The sequence below is a fragment of the Malaclemys terrapin genome, chromosome 1 (genome assembly GCF_027887155.1).
Source record: "Malaclemys terrapin pileata isolate rMalTer1 chromosome 1, rMalTer1.hap1, whole genome shotgun sequence".
In the NCBI taxonomy this organism is placed as follows: Eukaryota; Metazoa; Chordata; order Testudines; family Emydidae; genus Malaclemys; species Malaclemys terrapin.
In genome coordinates, this window is record NC_071505.1 from 28324003 (window position 1) to 28341764 (window position 17762).

The 17762-nt window shown below is 42.0% G+C and overlaps 2 protein-coding genes across 6 annotated transcripts in view; one reads left to right on the forward strand and one right to left on the reverse strand.

Annotated features, from left to right (window-relative positions):
• The window catches only part of COG5 (component of oligomeric golgi complex 5), a 329906-nt gene extending 328974 nt beyond the window's left edge, over positions 1 to 932 (reverse strand). The window contains exon 1 of the mRNA XM_054018595.1: positions 824 to 932. Within this exon, the coding sequence (XP_053874570.1) occupies positions 824 to 929 (106 nt within the window). The 5' untranslated portion in view covers positions 930 to 932. The remainder of the gene's footprint in view (positions 1 to 823) is intronic.
• Positions 933 to 1020: 88 nt separating this feature from the next.
• On the forward strand, positions 1021 to 15799 carry DUS4L (dihydrouridine synthase 4 like). Of its 5 annotated transcripts, none has more exons than XM_054018659.1 (8): positions 1038 to 1068; positions 1719 to 1891; positions 2015 to 2150; positions 2435 to 2556; positions 5064 to 5181; positions 6912 to 7034; positions 8230 to 8456; positions 11462 to 15799. In XM_054018659.1, the coding sequence occupies exons 3-8, from the start codon at positions 2041 to 2043 to the stop codon at positions 11707 to 11709; spliced, it is 948 nt and encodes a 315-aa protein (XP_053874634.1). In that variant the 5' UTR covers positions 1038 to 1068; positions 1719 to 1891; positions 2015 to 2040; the 3' UTR covers positions 11710 to 15799. The 5 variants fall into 5 exon arrangements, 4 of the variants coding, with proteins under 4 accessions (XP_053874642.1, XP_053874651.1, XP_053874634.1 ...); XM_054018652.1 differs by having other exon boundaries at positions 1048 to 1076; XR_008443862.1 differs by lacking the exon at positions 1038 to 1068 and adding an exon at positions 9465 to 9612 and having other exon boundaries at positions 1168 to 1891; positions 11462 to 11546.
• Positions 15800 to 17762: the final 1963 nt, after the last annotated feature.

Here is a 17762-nt window from a genome sequence, read left to right on the forward strand (position 1 = left end):
TCTAGCCATGATGATAAAAATTGAACAGGAGGCATACAGACAACTCTCATAATAGGATTTTGCTTTTTAAAGAGGAGACTGCAATTCCAACATGCAATCAATCCACATAACAAGATGACACTACCATCAGCACAATTTAAATACAGAGTTCTCCCTTCTTAGAGAGAGGAAGATGTAATCAGAGGACAGGCTAGGAACCTGGAATTCCTGAGCAAGCAAGCCTTGCATACAGAGACTAACAAAACATTGAGTCAGAAGGAGCCCCCTGCTGCCCCCCCAAAATATATACAGCAGGATCTCTTGTGTGTAAGGGCCACTAGCAACAACACATTCCTAACAACTCCATTTAATGCCACAATAAACCTGAAGCACAGGGACTAGAAAAACTCCCAGCAAGCGCAGTTACCCCCTCTTTCCAGCCAGCAGGACAGACAGTGAGCTTGGTGCATGGGGACCTGCAGGAGCAGCAAGACAGCCACGCAAGCAGAGACAGGTGCGACAGGGATCCCCTGCCACCAGAGCAAACTCCTCCGCAGCCTCCAGCTCTTCCGCCTCGCAGCCTTCGGTCCCTAGTCCGGCTGGCAAACCCAACACAGCCCGCACCACTAGCCTGGTGCCAGTCCCCTGCAGGGCCCCTGTGCTGCCCAAAGCCCTGTATACCCCCAGCAGAGCCCGACTGCCCGGCGCCCTCACTTCACCTCAGCCCTCCGCTGCCCAGGTCCCCCCGCTCCAGCACCCCCCACTCGTGTCCCGCCGCCCCCAACTTCACCATTACCCCGCACCGCCTGCTCCCCCCACGGACCCCGCGCCAGCCCCTCCTCACCGTCCCCCAGCAGCTCCCCGAGAGCCAGTCCCAGGGCAGGGGTACCACCGCCGCTTCCCGCCGCGGCCCCTTCCATGCTGGCAGCTCCCGGAGACCCGTACGTCATCCAAAAGCGACCGGCTAGTGGCCACGCCAGAATTCCGCGCCTCCGCGGTGTCTGTTGGCAGGGGCGGTCCTGGGGGGGTGAAGGGTCAGAGGGGAAAGGTCGTGCTGGCCTGGCATGTTCCGCCTGCCTCCCGCCAAGGGTGAAGTGGTGATTGATGCTACGAGAGGCGGGAACGGGAGCGGGCACAAGGGGGGAGGGGAGGGATGGGATGGGATGGGGACAGGACAGTGGGGAGCAGTATTAGGTACTGGGGAGAGGAGCACCCTGGCATAGCTCAGCATCGTTCCCTGCGCCCTCTTATTGCTCTACCTTTTCCCTCCCCACTGTCTTCTTCCCGTTGTTCCTGTCTCTACCCCCATTCCCTGTCTTTTCCTTCTGTCACTGACGATATCTTGTATACTTCTGTCGTATTCATGGGCATTGGATTTTTCACGACAGCAATTAGAGCTAAAATTGGTAAATCCTCTGTATAGTAGAGCTCTGGTCAAGTGTAGGTAGTCTCATGGTCTATCCAAGGCTGTGATCAAGTGTCTTGATGTTTTTGGTCTTTTGGCCTCCCCAGATGAAAACCTCGTCTTTGTTTGTGGGACCTTGAAATGAAAAAATTCTCTAAGTTATATCTCTTCCTTTCTCAAGCTCCGTGGCATAAACTAATTTTTCTGAGCATATTTTCTATTGTATTTCTAGGAGATTCAGTTAGCTGAGAGTCAAGTACCCATTTCTGTGTTAGTCATGGGTTGCACAAATGTAACAAAAATATATTTGTAGGTGTATTGCTTTCTGTTGCAGAATGTTAAATATAAGACACATACTAAGAATATACTTAAAACAGAAATAATGTAATCCATAAACTGAGGACAGCAGGACACTAACTTCTCACCAGGACATAGCCCCAGACCTTGGCGGTGGAACCAGCCTTTCCCACGCCTTCCCAACCTAACCACCCCCATCTTCCTTGTGAAGTTAGTGTAAATTCTATTAACCTTTTTGTTAACTAACTTTGAACAGTTATCCATTGCTGTATGTTATGAGAACTGGGAATAAGTAGTAAGATTCCTGTTTTAAAAATTGTTTTCTTTTTCCAGATTTTAAATAGTATTGAAAATCATAAATGATTAGTGACGCCATAGAAACCACACAATGTCAACGAAAGGATCCAGTAGATTTGTTTCATTCTGGGCACTTTGTAAAAATATGTGCCCCTATGGTCCGATATTCAAAGTAAGTAACACATCATGTTTAACTATACACTTTCAATGGATTCTCCATGTAAATATATGTTAAGTATAAGAATAAGTCTGGTTACTTTTTTTAACAGTTTGGAAAACATGCTTCAAACATGCATGTTTATTTGTTTATACTGTGGTAATACCTAGACACCCCACTGTATTAGGTGCTGTATGGCTAAAAGCACTTAGATAATTTAATTTTAAAATAGTTTATTTAGGAAACCAATGTATGTTTTGGGTTTGTTTGTTTCAATTTAAATGTCCATATACTTACAGGTTGGCTTTCAGAACTTTGGTCAGGAAATACAACTGTGATTTGTGTTATACACCAATGATAATTGCTGCTGATTTTGTCAGATCTGTGAAAGCTAGAGACAGTGAATTCACAACAAGCAAAGGTATTTATTTTATATGTTCTTGCTTTGTCAGAGGATTTTATGCAATAATTGATCTTAGTAGAGTCTCTGTAACTTGAAGTCTTGAAATCATGATTTGAGCACTTTAGTAACTCAACCAAAGGTTAGGGGTCTATTACATGAGTAGAGGGGTGAGGTGCTATGGCCTGCAATATGCAGGAGATCAGACTAGATGATCATGACAATCCCTTCTGGCCTTAAATTCTGTTAATCTAGTTGACCTTCTGTTTTCCGGTTGTTAACTGAAGGTTGATTATATTCCTCCAGGGTTCACAGGACTTGTCAATACTTGAAATGCTACAGCTTCACAGCTGCAGCACTGCAACTGCGCCACTGTAGCACATCAGTGTAGACACTACCTATGCTGATAGGAGGGGTTCTTCCATCAGCGTAGGTAATCCCCCGCCTTGAGAGGCAGTAGCTAGATAGACAGAAGAATTCTTCTGTAGACCTGGCACTGTCAACAGATCAGAATAGCTACATCTCTCAGGGTATGGATTTTTGACACCCCTAGAGAAGTAGCTATGCTGATGTAAGTGCCCAGTGTAGACCAGCCTTTAGCACCACTGCTGCTGAGGTACTAAGCTTTGCAGACATAAAGAGCATCAGACCTGACACTATGTCTACACTACCACGGTAAATCGACCTACGCTATGCAACTCCAGCTACGTGAATAATGTAGCTGGAGTCGACTTACCTTCGGTCGACTTACCTTACTCTTCTCGTCGGGGGTAGAGTACAGGGATCGACTGGAGAGCGATCTGCAGTCGATTTGGCGGATCTTTACTAGTCCTGCTAAATTGACCGCCGGTGGATCAATCTCAGAGCGTCAATCCCTGTACTAGTGTAGACCTGCCCTTAGTATTTCTGGGCTTATAAGTACAATAGCAAAGATTTTTGTAGTTCAAGGCTTAGAAGTTCCACAGGACCTTATATTCAAGGCTTCATTTTTTTGTGGTTTTAAAAATTCTTTGGGACCTTCAGCGCTTAGCTTTACGTGACTGATTCTTCTGGTTATCTGAACCTGCCAACTTTTTTGGAGGTTTCAGATGTCCTCTGATGCCTTTGTAAAATTAAGGAGCAGAACTCAGCTGGTGTAAATTTTTATTACAGTTCCATTGAAGTAATTGACAATTATACAGGGAGGGATAGCTCAGTGGTTTGAGCATTGGCCTACTAAACCCAGGTTCAATCCTTGAGGGGGGCCACTTAGGGATCGGGGCAAAATCAGTACTTGGTCCTGCTAGTGAAGGCAGGGGGCTGGACATTCAGCCCCTGCCCCAGTCTCTTCTCCTCCACTAGCCCTTATGAGCCCCTGTGTGATGCCCTCCTCCCCAGCAACCCATGCTGTCTGTCACCCATAGTCCCTGTCTCCTGACCTGGCCCGCTGCGAAAAAATCTGCAGGTTCTTTCTCTTCCCTCGCTGGCCAGGAGCTGCTGCTGTGTTCTATCGCCACAGCGCCATCTGGTGGGCAAAAGGCAGAACTGCAGAAGTTATTTGCTGCTGGGAGCTGCTGCTGTTCTTGCATCACAGCGTCCTCGGTGGGCAAAAGGTGAAACTGCAGCAACATTTCAGCAGAAGTTCTTTTTTGTGCAAAAAAATTAAAACTATGCATGGCTCATTAATTATGCACATGCAGTAGTGCAGAATTCCTCCAGGAGTATCCGTCTGTGAGATATGGTCTGTGGTTTGTACCATGAAGGCAGTGGAGAGTTTGGTCTCCAGCCATTAATTAGAGGATTAGGTTTGCAGTTTATAATCCCATATTTAGAGTTTTCTTTGGTCTTGTGGTGCTTTTGTGGCATGTGTTTAAAAAAATCAGATATGGATAAAGGAATATAATTAAGGTTGGTGCTAGAACCTTTATTATTTCTAGACTTGCTGACATTTTAGGTTTTATGAACTATAACCTTCTGATTTTCTTACTTTAAAAATATATTTAAAAATTAACCCTGAATGTCTTTACTTCTTAATTGGTTATTAAAATGTCACCATTATAAGAACCCTATTCTGAACACTTCCTAATGTTTTCTTATATTTTGTGTGTCAGAACATCCAAGTTTAAGGCAATATAAGAAATGAAGTCTGCATAGATCTTTTAAAAAAAAAATACTTGTCTCTCTTTCTGTCATTGGAGACTATTTTTATTCTGTAAAAAGAGTGGGATTCTAATTTAGAAATAAATGTTTCTGCTAAAAATTATTTTCTTGTGGCAACACACATTGAAAATACTATTGCTATTAGAAATTTATTTTCAGTTATGCAGGAAAGGAAGATATACAAGGGATGGACTTTATCCAGGAATAACAAAACATTCATAAATTTAGAATTCTTGTTTACCATTTTTTTTAAATCTTCTATTGTTATACTGATTATGTTAAAGACCTGATTATGTTGACTTACTTGAAGAATTAGTAAGGGTAAGTTTCGTATGTAGTATGCATTGTTCTTGTTATGGTATATTCTAAAGAGCTCTCTCTTTGACTAGGTGATCGCCCACTGATTGTTCAGTTTGCTGCTAATGAAGCACAGGTTTTATCTGATGCTGCCCGTATCGTCTGTCCTTTTGCAGATGGAATAGACCTAAATTGTGGCTGTCCTCAGAGGTAAAACTTTAAGAAGTTGAAAGAATGTTCCTAATTGTTTCAATCAGTATGAAAATGAAAAAATCACTTCCTAGTTTTCCAAATCCAAAGGAAATAGTGATAGATTAATGGTAGTCCTTAAATGTAGAAATTCTGATTTGTCTTCCCAAAAAAGCATTCAGAGAGCAGTCTTAGGACACGTGCTGCATCAGTGAGACAGTAGAGTCCAGGCATATTACCAATGTGCCATTCTTTGTGTCTATGTTGAGAGTTGACTTAATAGGGAATTAGCAACCTTTGGTGGACAATTGTTGAAAGATTCATTAACAATGACATCAAAAATGCTGCACACTGACTTCCCAGACAGGGAATGAGAGCTTCATTGCAAGTGACTTGGTAAGTATATTGAGGGAAACTTTGTGGCTATTCTCAAAATGTTGGGGTAAGTCCTGGTGCCTGAGAGACTTCTACTAGTAAAGAATATCCTTTGAAATAACTCTTCCTTCTGTATTAAGTCATGTGATTGTTTAATGTTCCGTGAATGCTTAGAAGAACTATTTGCATCTTTGATTAGGTGATAAATGTTTGTCAATGAGATCAGTGATCTGCTCCTCACTTAAAATCTTCCAGATTTTGTTCTTGTATGTCATGATCCAGTTCAGACTGAAAATATTCATGCACAATTGAAAACGTTAAAATATTTATTAAGTGGTTCAAGTTAGGCCTATTAAGTGGTATTGGCGGTGTTTTAGTCAAAACACATTTTACAAAGTGAAAACATCAACTATAAAATGTAGGGAAGCACAACCAAAGGTAACTTGTAATTAAGTGCAAGTATTTAATTACTCAAGTGGTCTAATTAGATTCTCATGGTTTGAAATAACAATTATCTCCTAATAATTTTACACACAGAGAGAAACTAATACATTTCTATCTTCCAACCCAGCTGTTTTGAAATATCAAATTTAGAGGTTTTATGTGATCAAAGCTGTATGGTTCTATTTTCTATGCACAGGCCACCCAAGAGACCAAGCTTTCAATTTCAAAACCATAAGAAAATCTGTGTTCTGTTTTTGGTTTAGGGGTTTTTATTTGTTTGTTTTGGTTTTTGTTTTTAATTTAAAAATGTGCCTATAAGGACAAATTATTTAAATACTAATAAATAGCTGCAATTAGGTTAGAGAAAACGGTACATCTGCCATTCTCATAGGTATGGTTTTCACAGTTAGACTAAGAGGGACATTATTTACATACAAATAAGGGCCTTTTTCCAACAGTACATTCTTTATCCTCATAAAAGTAATTTCTCTTTGAAAACAGCCCATGACTCTATATAGAAGATGAAACCTGAGAGAAATCTAACTGTTTATTGGCCCACATCACATTGTATCTGAGTGCCTCAGAAATGTTAATTTATTTTTCCTTATGATGCCCTTTTGGGGGCAAGGGGATGGGTAAAAATGTTATAATTTAGCTGATTAGAAACGGAATTGGAGAGAGACTAAGTAACTTGTCCAAAGTCACATAGGAAATCCTGTGGCAGAACCAGGAATTGAAGCTACGTCTCCCAAGACCTGAGCCTTAACCATAAGAATATCTTTCACTCATAGCCAGTACTATCTCTGCCTTCCTCCCTGTCGACAAAATAATTCACCAAATGTGTTGAGAAGGAAACTGAAATAGTGCATTATGTTGAAACTGATCTTTTATTGCAAATATACAATACAAACGTTGTTCTCTTTAACTTAAAGATGGGCAATGGCGGAAGGTTATGGTGCTTGTTTAATAAATAAACCAGAGCTGGTTCAAGATATGGTGAGACACGTAAGAAATCAAGTAGAGAACCCCAGATTTTCAGTATCGATTAAGATAAGGTAAGTTTAGACCACTACTATGTCTCAGGACAATGAAGCATGTTTATTATTTAATCAAGCAAAACAGGAAATGTGTTGGGTTAATATTACCTTTATAGAAAAAGTGCTGTAAGCATGGTCTGTGGAGACTCGCACTCAGCTTTTTAGTAGGTCAACCCTGAGATCTTTAACAACCCCAGCTGGTCAGGATCTGTTTTCTTTCTCATCCAAAACACATCTGGGGACATGTAATCCTACAAAATTGCAATCAGTGTTTCTCTGGTGCTACACATCGTCAAGTGTGCTTTGGTTTGCAAGAACACACTGATATCCAAAACAACATAAAAGGCATGCATTTTTTAAAAACTCAGAATTCAGGAGAAGTAAAATGATCACAAGCTAGTTGAATAGTTTTTGTATTGTTTATTCAACCATATCACCTAGTGCTTTGAACCAACCTAAGGAAGCTTGGGTAAAGTTACCCTTGGATGGGAGCTCTCAAAGGAACATAGGGGAGACAAGAAATGATGTTGGTAAGTTAGTGATATTCTTCCTCCTATCAGTTTAGAACTAGATCTAGTATGGTATTAATGGCATTGTCCAGCTGGAGAAGCTGTCTTTTAGATGAGGCATTAAAATAGATCCTGACAAATCATGATTGCTTAAAGATTTGATTACATTCCTTATCAAATTTCAACTTGAGTCATTCTGCCTACCTAAATTCCCACTCCAGTTTCAGTTGGAAAAAGATATCCTTCACTTCATTGACTTCTAAAATATTGTGATGTGTTGCCATGTTGCATTTCCGTGGTGGAGACAATGACTCCTGTGCAGCAAAGTTTATGTAATAAAGATCTAAAGTTGATTGAGATTTTTCAGAAAGAAAGGTGCTATATAAATGTGAGTTATTTCATTATTGGTACAGAATTATGCAAAATTATATATTTTTAAAAGGCTTATGGGTTTCTGGCAATTGTTATAAAGTTTGGACACCCTTTCAATTTTAGTGACAAGATTAAACAGGATAATACTAAATCAAGGGATATTAATTTATTAAAATAATGTGTTATATGATAAAAGATCAGTTCATCTTCCAACAATAATGTTCTTTTTTCATTAGTACAATTTTTGTTTATTCTGCCTTATGGTGGGATTTCATGCAGTTCAGATAACTGTTTGATGGTGAGGATAATTATTACATTCCTTGGAATTTTAGAATCCATGATGATCTAAAGAGAACTGTAGATCTCTGTCGAAAAGCTGAAGCAACTGGAGTTTCCTGGATTACAGTTCATGGGAGAAATGTAGAAGAACGACATCAGCCAGTACACTATGATGCAATTAAAATAATTAAACAAAATCTGTCTATACCTATTGTAGCTAATGGAGACGTTAAAACTTTAAAAGATGCCGAGAATATTCATCATATGACGGGGACAGATGGTAAGAACTCAGCATACTTTGAGTATTATTTCAGTAAATTTGCTAGGAAATGGACTTTTTAAAATACACATTTGTCTGTAAGTTGAACTTATATTTGAGTGTTTTGCACTCTTCAAGGAGAGAACTGAGATATGAAGTTAGTTGGTTCTGACAGCTTAAGGATTTATGAGCAGACACACTTAAAAGCTGTTACCAGCACAAAATTCTCTGTTACTCTCAGACATTAGGGGCACCCACCTTTACCCTTCTGTGGGCTCAAGATGTAACCCTCTTAATTTGAGCACCCACCCTTGTCCATTCCTAGGGCTCAGGCGTAACCTTACACTCTAGGGCACTCACCCTTACCCTGTTCCTAAGGCTCAGGTGTAACCCAGTTAATTTAGGCCCACCACCCTTTCCCAGTTCCTAGGGCTCTAGGCAAAAGGCATCTAACTTTACCCCTCCTTGGGCTCCAGGCTCTATGTCTCCAGGCTCCGGGCTTTCCTCCTCCTCCTCCACGTGAACACCCATTCCCTGTGGACTCAGAGCAAACACCCATTTCCTGTTGACTCAGGGCTTAATTTTTTGCAGGTTTACAGGGTCTTTTACCAGCAAAAGCGCATTATACAGTAATAGCCTACTTAACCTCTATTTATTAACAATCACCAAAACAGAATGCACATGCTACACATACAGTGCTTACCACTCCCATTAAGAGAGAGGAACTTTTCTTGATGGCCAGTCAAGCTCAGGTCATCTGGGAGACTCCAGTTTCTGCACGGTGTCATTGGCAGATGTTGAGATCTGTCAGCTGTGATCTTGGGGCTGTGTCCTGGAGTTGGTTCCCAAAAAACTTCCTTTTGGACCACAGTTTATATAGTAAAACTTGAGTCCTGCTTAGCTGTACCTTAACTAATTATTTTACTAAAATATTACTAACCAATCCTAACATTGTAAAACAGTTATTTAACCAATCATACTCTGCCACCTTAATTAATTTACACCTAGCAAAAATTAATTATGCAACAGACAAACAATCAAAGAACCAGACAGAGATCCTACAGATAAACAATAGAGAAGTGGGGACCATAAAGACAAAACAATAAAGAAATGAGGATTTCACAACCACAACTATCGATAAGTGGTTTCTTGCCAGACAGAATGCCATCAAACTAAGGTGGGTTTTTTTAACCATCCTAAGATCTGTTTCTTTATCTGGTGATAGTGGGTGCTATTAGGACAGGATCTCCTTAGCCAAATATTACATTGTTTTCATATAATTTAGATGGAATGTGAGGATGTGACTTCCTGCTTCTTAACTAATGGCTGCTGCTCTCCTAATATGGCTGCAGACAAAGGCCTTACAATATGGCTACCGGAAAAGGCCTTATCCTTACAAAGCTTTAGAGTACTACTATGCATAACTATGAATAAGTACCTCCAAGGCAAATTGAAAAAGCCCTTTATTTAAATACTGTATCCCACCCCTACACACAGAGAACCCTCAGACACTCATCATCCTAATATGAATGATTAATGACATTATTCGAGAGTTCTTTTTGACATATAACAGTTCCTTCTGTTCCTACAAGGCAGTGGTGGGCAACCTGCAGCCCATCAGGTTAATCCGCTGGCGAGCTGCAAGACAGTTTGTTTACATTGACCATCTGCAGGCATGGCTGCCCGCAGCTCCCAGTGGCCGCGGTTCACCGTTCCCAGCCAGTGGGAGCTGTGCGAAGCGGCGGCCAGCCTGCGCCGCTTCCTGCAGCTCCCATTGGCCAGGAACGGCGAACCGTGGCCACTGGGAGCTGCAGGCAGCCAGTCAATGTAAACAAACTGTTTCATGGCCTGCCAGCAGGTTACCCTGATGGGCCGTAGGTTGCCCACCACTGCTACAAGGGGTGCCTCAGTGGCAGCCATTTTGGCTCTTGCATGTGGGAGATGGATCTGTGACTGTGGCAAGTGAAGGGAGGAAGGAGGAGTACTGTCCAGCCAGATACTTGACAAAATTCAGGACAGTCAGTTTCAGCTTTATTGTTTCCTTGTACTCCCCAGTCAGTCTGTCTATGTCATAGAAATGTAGGGCTAGAAGGGACCTCAAGAAGTCATCAAGTCCAGCCGCTAGCCCCGAGGCAGGACCAAGTAAACATAGACCATCCCTGATTGGTGTTTGTCCCACCTATTCTTATAAACCTCCAATGATGGGGATTCTACAACCTCCCTTTGAAGCTTATTCCTGTGCTTAACTGCCTTTATAGTTAGAAAGTTTTACCTAAATCTCCATTACTGCAGATTAAGCCCATTACTACTTCTTCTGTGGATACAGAAAACAATTGATCCCTGTCCTCTTTATAACAGCCCTTAACAAATTTGCCGTCTTCCAGGTTCCCCCCTCAGTCTGCATTTCTCAAGACTAAACGTGCCCAGTTTTTTTCTCCTTTCCTCATAGGCCAGGTTTACTAAACCTTGTATCATTTTTGTTGTTCTCTCAATTATTCAGTTTGTCCACAGCTTTCCTAAAGTGTGGTGCCCAGAACTGGATGCACTATTTCAGCCGAGGCCTCACCAGCTAGTGCAAGTGTTCTTTAAGTCATTTGAGTTACACAAGGGATGAATTTGTTTCCTCGCTATGGGTCAATCAGTAGTAAATTTTGCTCAAAAAAACAGGATCATCCTATGTTTAGCTAATAAAAACAAAATATTACTGGAGGAACTGGGAAAGAACTGAGAAAGAAAAGTTCCCATTCTGTATATGCTGTGTTTTCTTTCAAATCCTCTATCATGAAGTGCTATTAAGCTGGGTAGGCTGGACCTCTAAATATCACAGGTAATCTTGGATTTGGACTGTTAAACAGAGTTTCCCAGGGTGCAATTGCCATATTGGCTTTCCAGCTTCTACTGCTCTCTAGTTAGCTCTTCACAAGTATTAGATACTGTGGTGATGGGTGCTATACAAAACTCAGGTAAACATAAAAAAGTTAAAAGTTAAATTGCATATTAACACTTCTCAAATTTTCCATTTGAAGGTGTAATGGTTGCTAGGGGGCTTTTAGCCAATCCAGCCATGTTTGCAGGATATGAAGAGACACCTCTGAAGTGCATCCAGGACTGGGTTGACATTGCTCTTGAACATGGGACTCCTTTTACGTGCTTTCATCATCATTTAATGTACATGATGGAACGGATAACTTCAAAACAGGAAAAAAGGGTTTTTAATGTTTTATCAAGCACCTCAGCCGTTCTGGACTACCTTAATGACCACTACGGGGTGTAATAGCTTTTAAAGTATTTTAATCATGTGAATATTGCATTTTATATTTTATAGTTGTGGGTACTTTGTGATAGTGATAGGTTTCCCCACGCTTATATTTATTAGTCAAAATCACAGTGCATTGGAAGATCTCATGCAGTGTAACATTACTGGACATTTCTGAACTGATCATATTATATTTTTATATTAACATTATTTTCAACTCAGGAAACATTCATGACTTGAAAATAGCTTTTATATATATATGGCAACGCATTACCATACACAGAATTGTGATGCTGTAAGCAAAGTGTCTTATGAGAAAATAAATTATATATGCAGTACCCAAGTGCTTTCAAAGATCACTCCCAATGCTGCTACCCTTACTCATGTGAGTAGAAGGGCCACAGGAACAGGCTCAAAGGGTATTAAACAGAATTATATAGAATTGTTCCTTTAATTGAGAAAAGCTCAACTGAGAAGGCCAGCTAGTATTTATCTAAAGTGAAGATTCAGTTTTTATATTTGGTTTTAATTATGTGGGCCCCTAAATCACAGAAGAGAAAGGCTTCACACAACTGCCCCTCTTTAGGGTCAGTGTCCCATTTGCTGCTCTGAAGGCCTGAAATCCCTTAAACTGGCATTGAACTTAGAGTTCCAGATTTTCCTAGCCAAGTGGAAGAAAATTAATATATTAATACAATAATATAATTAATATAATAAATAATATAATAAACCTCCATTAATTTTCAAGTGGAAGATATGTCTATTTAATGTTAAGTGATACTATAAGTCCAGAATGAATTGTTTTGGTAACTCAGGACTCAGATCGGACCTTGAATCAGTGCTTGAAATTAAGCATGTGCTTGTTTTGTCCCCTTCACTTCAAAATAGCACTTCACTTCTCTGCTTCAAGTTATACATGTGTTTAGGTACCTTGCAGACTTGGGGCACAAAATTTAAAAAGATTTGTTCAACATGCACTATGTACAGTATATGTTCCTAAGATCAAGTGGGTAAGGTGATATCTTTTATTGGACCAACTTCTCTTGGTGAGAGGTAAGATTTTGAGCTTACACAGAGCTCTTCTTCAAGACTGGGAAAGGCACTCAGGCCAGGTCTACTCTACAGACCTATCTCAATATAACTACATTGTTCGCATGTGAAAAATCCACATCCCTGAGCAACATAGTTATATCAATCTAACCCGCTGTGTAGACTGCGCTATGTCAGCAGGAGAGTTTCTCCCATTGACATAGCTACCACCTCTCAAGGAGATGGATTAGCTACGAAACTCTCCCATTGACTTCACCAAGACCAACTCCTCAGAGTGTTACAGCTAAATACAAAGTGGAACAGCTAAGGAGTTAACACATCTTGCAAGAGACCATTCAAGATGAAGTGGGTAGATATCACCTCTACAGTCATAGGATAAAAGAGGTGTTAGTAGGTTGCAGATTTTTGTAATGAGCCATAGATCCAGTGTCTTTCTTAAGTACAGTAACTCCTCACTTAAAGTCATCCCGGTTAACGTTATTTTCTTGTTACGTTGCTGATCAATTAGAGAACATTCTCGTTTAAAGTTGCACAATGCTCCCTTATAACATTGTTTGGCAGCTGCCTGCTTTGTCCACTGCTTGCAGAAAGAGCAGCCCACTGGAGCTAGCTGGTGGGGGCTTGGAACCAGGGTGGACCAGCAGCCCTCCCTATCAGCTCCCCATTCCCCTAAGTTCCTGTGCGGCAGCCGCCCAGCAGGCTATCAATTGCTGGCGGTTCAGCTGTCCCTTCCCCCACTGCCATGTGCTGCTCCTGCCCTCTGCCTTGGAGCTGCTCCCGGGAGCTTCCTGCTTGCTGTGTTGGGGCAGGGGGGGAAGGGGGCTAAAGTCAGGGTGTCCCCCTGCTCCTGCCCCCCCCCACTTACCCCATCTCCATAGAGCAGGGGGCGACACAACAGGGCTCAGGACAGAGGGAGCTTGCTCCCAGCAGCTGCTGTCTCAACTTGCTGATCTACTTAAAAAGGCAATGTACTTAAAGTGGGGTCAGCATACTTAAAGGGGCAATGCGCATCTCTCTCTCACACACAGGGTGTGTCTCTCTGTCTCTGTCTGCCATACTGTCTCCACTCCCTCCATTTGTGCTGCCTTGTAGAGTGTGAGGCTACATTAACAACAATGTGTTAACCCTTGAGGGCTCAGCGGAGTACTAGTTCATCATTTAGCAGTAAGGCATTCCCTGGGAAATATCCCACCCTCTGACTTCACCACCTCAACCAAGCTTCACAATCGTCATTGCTGTGTACAGTATTAAATTGTTTGTTTAAAACTTATACTGTGTGTGTATGTATGTATGTGTGTATTTATATATTAGTCTTTTGTCTGGTGAAAAAAATTTCCCTGGAACCTTACCCCCCCCCCCCCCCCATTTACATTTAATTCTTATGGGTAAATTGGATTTACTTAATGGCATTTAGCTTAAAGTCGCATTTTTCAGGAACGTAACTACAACGTTAAGCGAGGAGTTACTGTACATGATTTTTGGTGTCTATCAGTTATGAATTTAAGTTCCCAAGCTTGTCTTTTGAAAGTGTTGTGCAGGTTTCCTTTGAGGACGAGGACAGAGAAGTCAGTTACGGAGTGATTATTTTGTGAAAAGTGTTCACCCACCCCAAACACATCACCAAACTCAACCATTTAATCCTCACCCATAACAATTTTACATTCAACAACAAATAATTTACCCAAACCATGGGAACAGCCATGAGTACTGGGATGGCTCCCCAATACATCAACCTTTTCATGACTACCTTAAAGAAGAATTTCTGGACAAATCCACTACAAAATCAATGATATACCTGAGATATATTGATAATATATTCATTTGCTGGACAGATGACCAGAAGAACTCTCTGTAAGCTCAAAAGCTTGTCTCTTTCACCAACAGAAGTTGGTCCAATATATTATTTCATACACCTTGTTTCGCTAATATCCTGGGACCAACACTGCTACAACAACACTCCTAATAATATATGTTCCTGTATAGTGTATAATAATGACATGACAGAATGTAACCGGGTATAGCAGGGCCCCCTTTGCTCCTACCTCTGCTCTGCTCCAAAAAACATTCAGAGACCTTGTGGCTTAGCAATCACCGGTGCAGTTTATTTACAGCATGCACTCGCACCACACACAGCTTGGGGGTTTCAGCCTTAAGGACTCAATTTCTACAACCAAGCCACTCCTACTCTCCTTCCACTCTCTGACTTCCCCCTTTCCGTCTGTCCCCTTGGCTTTTTTCCTCTGAGGTGTTTATGCAGCCCCAGGCTAGTTAGGCTGGCAGCTGTTTCCCCTTTGCCAATTAGGCACAGGTTTCTCTAGCCAGCTCCAATCTACCTCCTGTAATTGGAGCTGGCGTGACAGAGGACTACTCCTGTAATTGGAGCTGGCGTGACAGAGGACTAGCTCAGCAGTTCATACCCAGCACCCTGTCACATAGAAATAGGATAAAATCAGTGCGAGTAAGAAGCAGTCTTTCTTCTGAATTACACCAGGAAAAAAAAAAAAATTAAACCTGGTTCTCTCAGCCAGGTTTTAACAATCTTGTCTTTTGTTCACCCAAGCATGATTGTCACTACGCACTGTTTTTTTCATAAGCAAAAGGTAGTGAAAATTAGAACAAGGTAGTAACATTCTGCACCTGGTACAAATTTGAGTCCAATGTAATGAAGATTTTGAACAAAAATCACGTTTCATATGGCATATGTTTATACAGAAATTCATGCCAGTAAGTGGTAAATTATAATGAATTAGGAGTTTGTTGACTTTCATACCTCTGGAAGTATCAATATAATTACTGGTAAATATAAAAATATTTTCTAATTGTCTGAATCATATATGTAATAATTTTGTAAGTGATTGGACCTGATTGGGGTGGTGTTCTGGTTCCCCCAACCCCAAGTTTTATTTTGGAATAAATGTTTGTAATGTGAGACACTTAAAATATGGCAGCAGAAAAGAGAGTCATTCTTTAGTTTTAATAAAGTATGTGCCACTGCTGAGACATTACAATAGCATTATGTAGGTTTATTTATTGAAATAAAGACAGTTTACAATTTTGAGTTTTTCTGTCAGTAGCATTCAACATTTATATTGTCAGCAAAAGAGACAAATCTGAGGATGATTTAACAAGAAGTCAATTGTTGAAGTCCTGCAATACTTGAGAGAATGAGATCCATTTAAGAGGTGCTCCCACGTGCTCCAGAATGGTTGTCTTTGGGTTTTTGTTTGTTTGTTTTGCTCACTCTACACATTTGTCATATGTTAAAAATAAACTTAGGGTAACAGTCTGCTGGTGAGATCTGCTAAATGGATCCAAAGCTGATCTGCCTTCCATACATATCAAGTGACATCAGTGAAAGATCTATAAATAATGAAGAGGAAAATCTCAGAATTTAGATTAACTGAAAAAAACTTTTGGATGGTGTGGCAAGTCCCCCCGGGATGCAACCTGGAACTTGGGTACCACAGCCCTCTGACTCACCAGCCTGGGTTCCCTCTTACACTGTGCTGCTGTGACAAGCTGTACACAGCTCCTGGTCCTACACTCCCACCAGCATTCACATGGGCAGGGACACACCCAACTGCAATAACATGCAGGCTCTGGCTAACCAGGCTCTGCATGAACCAACAATAGAGAGGCTACAGCCAAAGTACCCCCAGCTCATTGTAGGTGTTTACAACTTAACATATTTCAGTAACACATTGTGACATTCTGTACCTGGGGGGAACACCCAGCACCCCCATGTTCATCCTTGTAAAATGATTGTGTGGTATCCCATACAAAGTTTGTCATGTCGGGTGTCTTCGGAAGACTCATGATGCACTGATAGTAATCGTTATAGTGATGTTATAGGTTATAATTTCATATATGTTGTTATGAGGCTGAAAATGTATCCTCATGGCTTAAAATAACCCCAGGCAAAAACTCTCCAAGAGCAGAGAGGCAGTTCACACCTCATCAGGGCAGGTATTGGACAAACCCAGCCCAGCCTCACAGGAACAAAGGACGCTGGCCTAGCCAGCAACAAAAGACTCTGTTAGGCCTTGGCTACACTTGCGAGTTACAGCGCTGTAAAGCCTCCCCCAGCGCTGTAACTCACTCCCTGTCTACACTGGCAAGGCACTTACGGCACTGTATCTCCGTGGCTGCAGCACTGCATGTACTCCACTTCTCTGAGAGGAATACCATGTATTGCGCCGCCGCTGCAGTGCTGCGGCGCCAGTGTGGCCACCCAATGCTTTGTGACTGGCCTCCAGAAGTATTTGGCAGTATCCCACAATGCCTGTTCTAGCCACTCTGGTCATCAGTTCAAACTTTACTGCCCTGCCCTCAGGTAACCAATCATGTGACCCTCCCTTAAAATTCCCTGGGAATTTTAAAAATCCCCTTCCTGTTTGCTCAGCCAGGCGTGGTGTGGAGTGCTATCAGCAAATCTTTCCAGGTGACCATGCCTCCATGCGCCAAGCGAGCCCCAGCATGGAGCAATGGCGAGTTGCTGGACCTCATCAGTTTTTGGGGTGAGGAAGCTGTCCAGTCCCAGCTGCGCCCCAGCCGTAGGAATTACAATACCTGCAGGAAGGTATCAAAGGACATGATGGAAAGGGGCCATGACCAGGACGCTCTGCAGTGCAGGATTAAAGTGAAGGAGCTGCGGAGTGCCTACCGCAAAGCCCGCGACGCAAATGGCCGCTCGGGTGCTCCCCCCGCGACCTGCTGATTCTACAAAGAGCTAGATGCGATACTTGAGGTTAACCCCACCTCCACTCCGAGCACCACCATGGACACTTCAGAGCCGGGGTGGGAGGAGGAGGAAAATGGGAGTGAGGGTAGTGGGGCAGATGGAAGCACTCCAGAATCCCTGGAGGCATGCAGCCAGGAGCTCTTCTCGAGCCAGGAGGAAGGTAGCCAGTCGCAGTGGCCGGTACTTGGTGGAGGACAAACAGAAGAGCAGGTTCCCAGTAAGTGGGTTTTTTTTCGGGAAGGAATTTTTTTGGTGCGGGCTCTTTGGGAGAGGAGGGTTA

Excerpts from the sequence above, each read along its gene's own strand:
- DUS4L (XM_054018667.1), top strand. The coding sequence starts at position 2,041 with ATGATTAGTGACGCCATAGAAACCACACAATGTCAACGAAAGGATCCA. Across the intron at positions 7,035-8,229 it reads TCAGTATCGATTAAGATAAG|AATCCATGATGATCTAAAGA; the intron begins GTAAGTTTAGAC and ends TTGGAATTTTAG. Across the intron at positions 8,457-11,461 it reads TCATATGACGGGGACAGATG|GTGTAATGGTTGCTAGGGGG; the intron begins GTAAGAACTCAG and ends TTCCATTTGAAG.